Source organism: Ruditapes philippinarum, unplaced genomic scaffold, assembly GCF_026571515.1.
Source record: "Ruditapes philippinarum isolate M1 unplaced genomic scaffold, ASM2657151v2 ctg2430_1_1_1_1, whole genome shotgun sequence".
Lineage (NCBI taxonomy): Eukaryota > Metazoa > Mollusca > Bivalvia > Venerida > Veneridae > Ruditapes > Ruditapes philippinarum.
In genome coordinates this window covers 22,060-34,405 of record NW_026866184.1, presented here as the reverse complement: position 1 = coordinate 34,405, position 12,346 = coordinate 22,060, and the positions used below count along the sequence as shown (strand labels likewise).

Here is a 12,346-nt window from a genome sequence, read left to right as displayed (position 1 = left end):
TCGGAGCGTCGAACTATTCATGCGTGGAAGCCAGTCCAGGGTCCAAATGCAAAATACCTATCCGCGTGCGCATGCAATAGTTATCGCTTGCGCATGAAATAACTATTCCTTTTGATAGTAATAGCTATCGTGTTCGCACGTAAAAGTATCGAGTGGCCACGTAAAAGCTTATGCATGCGCAAAGAATAAATAAAGTCCCTTTCATGCCATCGTAGATTCCACCTTCTTGTTGCTTAGAATAATTCCTAAATCATTTGACGCACGACGCGAGAAAACCGGTCTTAATGACACTACAATGAATGTGCACTACAGCGATTTAAATGACGTCACTCTTATTGCGTATACACATGTAAACACGGAAATGTTTTTTATCGTGTGTTATTGTTTTTTAAGTGTACTTTCGTTAGAATTCAGAGGAAAGTTTATATGATGGAGGAGGAGTTAGAAGTAAGTGTCTATAATGTATAATTTATGAAAAACAACAACAAAAATATATCATGCATGTTTATTTATCAGAGCATCGAATTGATAAATATTTACTGTTGGTAATTTAACACTGACGTTTACAGTACTGTACTGTATAAAATCTACACTACAGTACTGTACTTTAAGTATGCTTTGAAATACAGAAGAATAAATTAATCGGCAACATACATCGGTGCCTTTATATAGAATAAATTTACGTTGTTTTGATCTTAATTAAATCAAAGTCTATTGTAGGGTTTTACCAATCGATCTCATATTTTATAGGCAGATCTAAATTTAGGTTAATTTAAGAATAATCTAATCAGTCGCAAGTTAAATTAATACTCTTTTTCATAATTCATTTACAATATGTTTCTATAATTCATTTAGAACATGTAAGCAATAAAATAATATATTATGTCCAAAATATGTTACGTCATCATGGAATAAAAAAGTTTTTTAGATTTAATATTGTCTTTTATTGATTAATTAGCACGCTAAAATATTGCTGAGAGTATAGCTCAGTGGATTATGTTGTGGCCTCACAATCAAACAAATCGAGTTCGTACCCTGTCTCATGCCAATTTTTTTATTTATTTTTTTTTGTTATGCATAGGATCTGAATTCCCTCTACTCGGATTATTTTTGGGAGAACACTTATCAAGTCACAAAACAGATATTTCGAGAGATACTGACTATGATTTTTCAGAAGTGGAAAAATGTGACACTTGCAACGACGGCACTGCGGCACTTCTCGCACAAAAGGTAATAATAGGAAATGAACATTAAATGTAGCAATACACTTATAAATAATTTAAACAAATATCTGCCATGCTTGATTTTTTTCCAAGCGTATTTTGATAAGATCAAATAAGATTTTATAAAACTTTCAGCATCGGAAAGAAACGTGTCACAATTGATAACGATAAAAATCTCGCTGCATATGTGTTTGGGTTCTGGATACAGCATTGTGACACGTAGAATAGGGATATTCTTTTAGTTAATATAGGACTCCTATGCAGAGGTAGACAAAAATAGACAGAGGGGAAGTGACCTAAAACGGTATTATAAATACAGACCACACAGAACAATGACTGGTTGCAAGGATACGGACGGGCATAATTGTATTACCTTTTTAGAATTTTATGGAAGACTGTGGGACAAATGTGCTTCGAGTGTCGTTTCTATTGTGTGTCGAACACATCCGTCTCATTTCCATTTTTTTGCAAATACGAATGTTTACGAGCACATCGGTCACACCTCGTGATAAAAATGTGCTCCGAGACAAATTTGCTCCTACAAAGCAGACTGGTTTACGTATTTTAACGGTAGGGTAGGTGAAGATAAAAATAAAGGTTGTTATACCTGTGTTAGCAAAAGAGGACGCAGTGTCGTTAATTATGTTATATTTTCAAAAAAAACTTGTTTTAGTATGTAAATTGTTTACTTTTTTGTTTGATGAACCTGTTTTAGAAATACACAATGCTCATTGTAATGTACATGATGAACATGTAAATGTAAGATATAAATTGAATACTTACAAGGGTAACAGATTTTCACAAAGTGAAATAGTAACTAAATTAGAAAATTATAATGCAAACATTCTACATGTAGTACCGATATTGATTCATGAGTTAGCAATTTTTCAGATTTTGTTGAAGAAGTTGTTTCCCCTTTATTTAAATGTACTTCGGGTGAAGCTACTCATTCTGGAGAAATTGAAAATAAAGATATGTATAAAAAGTGGTATAATATAGAGCGTTAAAGATATGTATAAAAAGTGGTATAATATAGAGCGTGATACGAAAAGAAGATAATTTTATCAGTCTTTAAACCAATACAGGTTTGAGAAATCAGATGTTAATAGAAAAAATATGGTTACTGCAAGATCGCCCTATAAATCTACACTAAGCAGTGATTCTTTTTTACAAACTCATCAGTGTGGGTCCTAGGACTTGCTTGGCTATAAATCTATGAGTCCCAAAATTTAGCCGACAAATCCAAGTTACAAGGCTTAATATTGCTTTAGTGATATGAAAGGTATTTTTACAATGGAATGAAGAAAAAATGTATTTGATTTCTACATTAATTACAATGCTTCTGATACTGAAATTATTCAAAGTTGTCAAATAATTTTAATAAGTTTATTTCAATTAATTTAGTTTGAGGTTAATCAAAACTTAATTTTCCTTAATATTTTTATGCTTATCTATAGTATATCACATTATTATTTCTTATATGTAGAAGATTTGCAGACCTAAGATATGATTGACATAACTTGAACACAGTTTGGTATTTATTACCAAATTCCTGTCGGACAGGACTCCCTACTCAGAAGAAGTATGCATCCAAAAGATGCACATTATTTGAAACTTTGCATCCACAGCAAATTCAATGAGCTTTGTACTCAGGATGCAGAGGTAAAAAAATCACTGACTAAGGTAAGCGACATATGTTTATGATAAAAAAGAAACATACAGACTAGAAGAAGCCAAATACAAAAATGCAAAATTATATTGGAAAATATTAAAGGATTGTGCAGGGATTAAGAGTAAAGATATTTCAATTGATGTTTTTGAGCAATATTTCAAATCAGTAAATTTTGTATTGTTTGTTTCATTTTACGCCTTTTCCAACAGTATTCCAGTCATATAGGCGGGTAGTTTCCTAACCATCGTTCCTAGAGAGTTACACCAGTACTAGACTACCTTCCTCAGCGCTAAACTACCAAAGCATCTCCTGGGGATCGAACCCACGCCATCTTTTTATTTTACAAAAACTAATTTTCAATTTCTTAATTATAGGGCTTTCGCAAAAAAAATGGAAAAACAAAGATAGTAAAATATGGTGTACAATGTAACACATATATTTGTCACTGACTGCTTCATTATACCTTAGGAAAGTAATAAACCAATCAACATTGAAGTCATTCAAGCATGTTGATAGATAAAGATCCAAAGGCAGGGTCAGTCCGCATAGCTCAACCGGTTAGAGCGCGAGACTTGTAATCTCGACATTGTGGGTTCGATTCCCGGGCTGGCCAACTAAAATTTCTAATCAGTAATCCGGATGAATCTTTAAATCGAGGTCCTGTGTATGAGTGCTTTAACACTTGGCACACTAAAGAACCAGGAGAAGCTTCTGGAATCGGGGCATCTTTTGTATCTGTAAATTGCACTATCCTCTAGAATCTAAATGACTAAAACTCCTATGGAGGACTCGCCCAAATGGGCAACCGGTTGTGAGTATAAATAAACTCAAATACACACACACCCCAGGCAGGAGATTAAATGTTTTGATAAGGGAGTACACTACATCTTATAAAGTTTGAAACTAACAATAATATAAACGTATCTCTAGACCGAGCTGGGTGGGGGTGGCTGCAGCCCTGAAGCCCGAGCCTGAATCCATCAATGCAAGGTAATGTTTCAACCTGTTTCTCTATCAAAACTTCATCGAATTCTCCAAACTAAACAATTTTGTGAAACTTAATATGTCAGGGTTAAGAGCAGTATTTGCTTTTTTCTGCATATTGAATACTTTTTTTGTTAAATTGGCAATAAATTGTACCGATTCTGTTGACATTTGCGGACGATGTTCATATTTACCTGTAAATCAGGCCCAAAAGGCATTTATTGTATCAAAATTGACTATAGACTTCCTTTTACTTGTATGTGAGTGGTCATCAATCAAATTGAACTGCTTTTAGCAAAATTTGCGAAAAACGACATTGCTTTTCTGAACAGAGTCTAGCACAGATATGCACGGGTGTAGATGGAAAACTTTTACCAAGTGTACAGTGTGTTGTAGGTAAACGAATGCTATATTGTCTGCAAAAATAAACTAGATAAAGAACCAGAGCATACGCGTACCTTGATGCATAAATAACGATCGATTCCGGGAGAAAGGTTTGTTAAGTGAAACAGTAAAAATGATAAATAAAATAAGAAACATCATACGAAGAATGAATATCAATGATAGTACACCGTTTCCGTCCTGCACTAGATCACATTTTATGCGTGACTTTGATGAAACATGTAGAACTCAGACTGAATCATTATAGATTAGTAGAACTTTACATTAGAATTCTATAATTTGTCTTAAACAATATCAAATCATGTTCAAGCTATGCATTGTGAAGTAGAGATTAGTTTAATAAGTTTAATGAAATTTTTTGCATATATAATATAATTCATCAAGCGTTTTACATCAACATTATTACACAATATACAAAAGGGTTGGACCAAATGTTTTTGCAACATTATCATGGGCCCTTCTCTGTCAGATAATAGCTGACCTCATTTAACTATAGCGTAAGGTCACACAACATCGTGAAATACTTTTAACGCAACATCGCGAAATACTTTTATCGAAAACGTTGAATATAAATTTAAATGGCAGGGGCGTTGTCAGCTTTTTTTAAACTTGTAGGCCCATAAAAAAGGGCCCGGGGGCTTAGCTTCAAAGGCCAAAAACAAGTTCAGATTAAATATAGCAAATAAGTTTCAAGGAAAATTATCAAAGCAATAATTTTGAACTATGAATTTGATTAGATGCAAACTGAAGACGGTGCATCATGCATATGCCTAAAACACACTTCATCCGACCATACGACTTGAACACACTATCAATCCTACCCACTGTTTTTATTGTATTTTTGGGACTTATTCTTATTAGCTATGTCTCTGAATGGTCTGTCAAATTAAAATCGTTTAACGCAACTCTCAAGTGTCTCAATTCTATGTCGACACATTGCTTATTCAATGTGTCTAAAATGGTTTTATGGAAGACACGTGCTAATTTTTCAAGTGCCTGATCAGTTATCGACCTGTCTTATTCCTTTATATGCTTAATGAAGGCCAATCCGCCCTTTCAGGCTCTGAGAGTACGGACCCCGGATATGTCCCCAGCCATGCCCTTAAATGTTAGGTGACTTATTTGATTTGAGTTCAGTAATTGATTGAATAGTACCAAATAATATGCAATCATTTTTATATTTTAATTGAGATAATGCACGGGAGGCCGATGAGGCAATTATATGCATTACAATCATGCGCTAAATATGTAAGCAGGTGATAGTGGGTCTAATCTAAAGTTATTTGCTAGCCACCTCAACAATATAAAATAGAACAAAAACATATTATAAAATAATATATGAATTTACTATATTTGTTTTGATCCAAACAATGTCTGTGTCTTGTAAGGAAGCAAGTGGCTACCTGGAATTACACATTATTATGCTATAGTATGAATTTAAATAATTATTGAAGTAAACAATCAATATCTTGTGTCAATCCTTGAATCAGAAAGACTGGCAGCTCATAAAAGACTACAAAAATTAAAAAATATGACTGCTAGACACAGTAACATTCTACTTAACCCTGGGCATTAAAGTTCTTCACCCCATACACTAAAATTTGTTTTTCTAGCTAGACTCTGTAGACAAGGAAAGACGGTTTTCGCAAATTGTGCTAAAAGCAGCTCGAGCTGATGGATGACCACTCAAATACAAGTCGAAGGAAGTCTTTTTGTTATATTGAATACGTATTTTGATACAACAAATGCCTTTTGGCCTTGATTTACAGGTAAAATATCAACATCGTCCGCAAATGTCAACGAAAACGGTACAATTTATCGTCAACTTTACAAAAAGTATTCAATATGCTTAAGGGAGAAAATACTGCTCTAAACCCTGACATATTTAGCTTCAAAAGATTGTTTAGATTGGAAAAATTGATGAGGTTATGATGGAGAAATAAGTTGAAAAATTACCTTGGGTGAAGTCGAGGTAAGCCTTTTTATTTTTGTTTTCGGAGTTCTGAGGGGCTATATCCGGTGGACGCTGTACAACAGTTAGTATATCTTGTGTCAGTCGATATGATTGAAAATAATGAATTTCGTTAAGTGAAGAATCGAAATTATTAATTACTTGAATGACTTCTCTATCGAAAGCGGTTATTGTTTTGGACATGAAAAGTTTAACATTATATTTCCGAAATAAGTGTTTGTTTTAGTTCACATCTAGCACTTACGGTCTTAACCAATAGGCAAGACTGTAATAACTTTTTAAAAGAAATATCAAAATTGAAAAAAAACATCGCATCGTCAAAAATCTTGACTGGCTAAGATCTAATCCTGTAAAGGGAGATCACTGCGTGGGAGATTGATCAGGTAGGTTGATATAGTGTCAGAATCGCAATAATAGTTGCAATGGGTTGGGCTTCAAATAGCTCATTAAAACATACCTAAAGTCTTAGTCTTCTGGTTTGTATGTTGTTTATTATATAAATAGGAAATGAACGAAGAGTAAATTAAAAACAAGACAAATAAACATTGTAAAAATACAATTAATATCCTTGTTATATGATACACCTAATCATGTTTAGCAATTATCATTAAGTTAAACAATCAAATAAAAACACTTGCTTTGTTAGTGCATATAATAGTTTAAGGTATATAACTTGCGTTTACAAAAAATAAACAAATTTCTATGTTATTTTTGTACTACTCAAAATTTGCTAAGGGTCACTTTTTCTACAGTGCGCAACTTTTGTGTATTTGTAATAAATGTGAAAATTGATTAAAAGGAATTAAATACATGTATATTAGTTAGGAATTATTTTTCATGAAAATAATGACAATGGAAGTGTTCCTTGATGTGTGCCTGTTGCAGGAAGTGTGTGCTAGACGAAAATCAACATTCTGGAGATCACATAGTAGCAAACATCTTGCAAGTCAGGAAATGGTTGGCGTAGGTTGTTTAATACCGATTATGATTCCGCGGGCCTAGGTTTATCACATATTTTACCGTATGTATGAACCGTATATTTTAATTTGTCAATATTTCGCGCAGTTATTTAGCATAGACTCTGTCAAATTGCTGCAATAGTGCTTGCTTACAAGTGAAATCCTGTGTTATAATAGGTGAAATAAATACTTATGACTGCCAGTATATCACTCATAGTGTAGGAATTACAAAATGTATAGCAGCTCTGCAGAACTTCTTGTAGCCTATGTATTAATTTATGATTGAATTTCCGCAAATTTCTAAATTGACATAGAAATATATAGTTGCTTTTTGTTCCTCATGGCATATTTCACGATTCACGTTCATTAATTTATTGTATTACAATATCAAAAAATAAGACCGCAATAATAACTCTTAGCTGTTTGCGCTGCCGTTGAAAGCCTGATGTCATTTTCTTTACATGCGTCTTTTTTTCAATACTTTATGAGGTAATTAATCATGCTTAAAAACAAGGAAAAACGTTTGTTTGATTTTCGTACAATTTTCATCAGCTAACATAAATGTCACAAAAGGCAATAAATTCAATGAAATTGCACTTCGACTAAGTCCATGATAGTTAACTTGACAGTTGTTGTTACACTGCTGATAGTTTCTTTTTGCTCAATTAACATGTTAAATGTTGTATTGAAACGTACCTGTATTCAGTTTTTACTAGGCTGGGTTCAAGTCTTTGTTTCGGTCAGGAAAATCGACTATATATCAATCAGAAATATTGACGTGATCGTATGAAATAGCGCGTATGTTATGAATAAGCAAAATATCAACGCCTTAATCCCAGGCTAAGATTTTAAATATAAATATGCTTTTTCATCGTAATGTCTCATTTTGAATTTTAAGCATTTGCAACGGAGCATTGTGGTTGTTATTTTATATGTATAAGTAAAACTCTAGAACAATTCTCCTGATAAGCTGAACATAATTGCGCATTTAAAAGTCTCAAACGTATCTGCATACGTCGAATTTAGTTACAAAATTACTCAAGGGGTGGGGACAATAAAATCACATGTACAGAATAAATTGAATCGGTGACCAATATTTTTAGTCATTTCGACTAAGTATACATTTTAAAGGACATTTAAAGATAAAAATAAAACAAATATTACAGGAATTTTTAGATAAGCCGCTTTAAAGCAAAAAAATGCGGCTAAACTGAACGTAAACTTTTACACAAAATTGACAAAACATTTTACGGCGTAAATCGATAAATTTTATATCAGCTTAAAGGAAAAGATAATTTCCGTCGAATGCTGTAGATTTTTAGGTATGTTTACCGCCAATGGCGTTGTGATACCCGTAACAGTTGCCAAGGATACGCAACAACGTCATGTTCAAAACGGGCATTGATGGTCAACTTTGATGTCGTGTGTACAAAAAATGGCCGAAAGTATTTGAATAAAACAACGGAATGTAATCAGAAATATGGTCAACTTTCTGCATGCCAATTTCCAAGACGGTACTTGAAAGTTCGTAAAGTGTTGCGTTCTACCTTAATTACGGCCTGGCATTGCCGCCGCATGCTGCTGATGAGCCTGCAGACCTTGTGATGAGGAGTCTGGGACCATTTCGTTAAGATTGCATGTCTTAGCTTCTGAACTGTTGTTGTTTTGACGTGGCGTGGAGAAATGGCTGTCTGCAGCATATCCCAGGCATGCTCAATTGGAATTAAATCCGGGGACCTCGCTGGCCAGTCAATGCGGACTATAGTTGCCTCCTCAAGATATCGGTTTGTGATGTGGGATCTGTGTGCAAGGGCGTTCTTATCCATAAGAATGAAATCTGGGCCGACTGTGACAGCGTACGTGCATACATGGACGTCTAAGATTTCATTGACGTACCTTACTGCCATCAGTGTGCCGTTTTCACTGATGTGTAGGTCCGTCTTTCTCTGGGCGCTTATTCCCGCCCACATCATGACTGAGCCCCCCAACCCCCACACACACAAACGGTCGTGTTCTGCAACGCATGCTGCAGCTTAGCGTTCATTTGGACTTCTTTAAACCCTAGCCGTCTGTCCGCGAAGTCAAAACATTGACTCATCAGTGAAGAGGAAAGGTGTCCAATCATTTACTGTCCATGTGACATGAGTCTGCGCCCATTGAAAACGCTCTTGAATATGGCGTTGTGTCAGAGGAATGCGTTCGAGAAACGTTGGCGTCTGGCCTGAAGGACAATAAGTCGGTCCAGGGCTTGAGGCGTTGAACGTTCCCGACCTCCGGCGTGGCCCTGCAAGACATTTCCAGTCATTTGGAATCGGTTCCACACCCTTGAAACAACGCTTTCTTTGACATGGGCAACGTGCCTTTGTGAACGGCCATCCTCCAACATTCCAATACCCCTGTTTATCTCATCTTCACTAAGAAGACGTCTAACCTGTTGATTTGCCATAGTTTGAACACAGTTTTACAATAAAACGAGAGAAGTGTTGCTGCTTGTATACGTTATGTGAAAGCACATGGCCATAAAACAACACATTTCTATGGGTATGCTTTTCCACTTGCTTATCATGCAAGGTGTACATGACAAATCGATAACTTAAGTACACAATTACGAGGTCCCCGTTCAGGTGTATCGTTAGCGAAATGATGATAATAGGACTGAAATATGCAATGTCAAAAAGGTGATCCTTAGCAAAATTTGAGTTTTATATATATACTCATATTTACAGATTGTGAGTAACGTTTTAAACGAAATCATTTTAATAACAATACAGAACCCACTTTGCCACCGGTTTCAATGTTAATTTTTGGCTACATGAAACAACGAAACAACGATGATGAAAGGTCGACAGAACGATGGTGAAAACACGAAATTAAGTCGTGCATGTACCACCGTGGTGTCGTTATATCAACTTTTTACCATCGTTTTTTTTCCGTGGTTTTGTCCTTTCGAGTTATGTGTGTCGCAAAGGCCCCTACGGGGGTACTGTTACACGAGGTATCAAGTATTATGATAACTCCATCCTTTGTGTAACATTTCATACACCATGGTATAGAGTGTTCGTGACATAATTAAGCAAGACTTTTGGCTAGGAGTCCGGGTCAGAAAACCTCTCAACGTCCTTTTCAAATTTACTTGATCTTGCCTGAAGTGCGAAATCTGCCATTTTTGTTATTGTTGTTTTTATGATAATCCAGATTTATATTAACTGATATTAATCAAGGTATTCGAATAATCGTAATGATCTATGTAGTTTGTGTATTAAAAACTTTTTAAATAGATAATAACTATTATGATGGCAGTGATGATTTTGAGTTTACTACCAGGAAATCATTAGCGACCGACATTTCCAGCTAAGTTATGTATATATCTCTCTCAGAATACATGTTAACAGGCAATTAACGACAAGCCAAACTATTGGTGAAACCTTCTTTTAATCATATCTGTAAAAGTTGATATTAATCGATAATTTTAGGTAGAGATGTTGTTTAAACACATATATCCACGACAATAACGAATAGACAACTAACAACCGACATGCTTGCAGTCACAAAAGCTCACATCTGAACACTATGCGCGTAAAACAATTGACTTACCACCTCTGTGTTTGATATACTCTGGACTTAACACTGCGGTTTTCTCAAGCCGACTCAATATCTCTGTCGTGTCCTGTCCATTTTCCGCACAAACTATAAGCTTTAATAAGTCAGTCTGCCAGGTCTTTCTCAGACGCTCTTTAAAATCTGTGTAACCATTAGCACCTTTGGATTTTACTTTTCTCAATATCGTCTGATTCTTATCAGTTGGGTCTTTACCCTGTAACAATGTATTTTATCAATAAGATTCACAGTTGTTTTATTTTTATATAAATTTAATGTTGATAACAATTCCAATACGTTCGGTAAGCGTTTAATTTGTGTTTCTACAGTAAGAATAACTATTTTGTTTTAAATCACTTTTTGAAATAGCTTATGCAGAAATGATAATATAATTTTTAAGAATACCATCAATGTGAGGTCCAAGCATTAACTAAGATTAATTCTCGAATGCCTCAGCTTTTACTTTACAATTAACAATTATCATAAAAATTCACCATTGCAACACATTCATAAAATACTGACATTGAAGTCGTCTAAACTGTACTGGCCTTTAAAATATTTCATATCGTACCTGGATATTCTTTCTGTCTGTAACGGTGAGTAATTCAAAGCCTGTTTCACAATCAATAATAGGATCAGGATGCAAATACTTCTTGACTGCCACAAAATTCTTCACTATGGCTTTACGGAAAATCTCATTTTCACAAGACTCTGCCATCTCCAGCTTTCTTAAATATAGAATTATAATTTACCATTTATTAAACAATCTACAATTAACACAGTATGGTTTGCTTGACAACATGTTTAGTGTATTAAAGATAGTTGATTTCTTAAGCGATGCAAATACATATTATACTTATAATAAATAAAATATTGAGAAATATCGTTGAAAGAAAATGCATATTGTCACTTTTCGTATTTTCATTGTAAAACATTGTTTTTTATTTCATCGCCAATCATCAAAACATATTTTCAATATTTTCACTGATGTCTTGCCGAACAACTTTCGGCTAAATTTAGCCAATACACAATATGTAAGGGAAGGTCAATCAAATTTTAATGTTTAAAAAGAGAGAACAAAATGTGGTATGAAAAATATCATATATCACTTATGGCTCATGAAATATTTATTTCGATGAAATAAATCCTGTTTTAATATATTTAAACTAGAAATGTGTCTTCACGCCACGGATGCCCCCGCATGCAGCCAAAATTTCAGATGTTATAATATTTAGTTCCAAATTTGTTTGCACAGATTATTTCTTTTCATGTTTAAGTTCAAAGCCCTTAAAACTTTTCAATGTTAACAGAAACCATTTTTATACAAAGATCAAGACACTGAAACTTATATTATTGAGTGTTAATCTTTTGTAAATTGCATAGAATGCATATTTGTAGCCAAAATAATGGCTACATACATGTCCACATAAGTATGAGTGCTGAAACTGAAAATTCAAAATTTTTCCAACATTCAAGAAAGATAACTTTGTCCAAAATCATTGAACCACGACCTAATTCAACCTTGAACTGCTTATTC

General features: G+C 34.3%; 1 protein-coding gene across 1 annotated transcript in view; it reads right to left on the bottom strand.

The window, feature by feature from the left end:
• Positions 1-11,537, bottom strand: part of LOC132731615 (uncharacterized) — a 43,068-nt gene extending 31,531 nt beyond the window's left edge. Inside the window, exons 1-2 of the mRNA XM_060717827.1 lie at positions 11,381-11,537; positions 10,807-11,026 (exon numbers count right to left, since the gene is read on the bottom strand). Coding sequence (XP_060573810.1) covers positions 10,807-11,026; positions 11,381-11,527 — 367 coding nt within the window. The 5' untranslated portion in view covers positions 11,528-11,537. The remainder of the gene's footprint in view (positions 1-10,806; positions 11,027-11,380) is intronic.
• Positions 11,538-12,346: the final 809 nt, after the last annotated feature.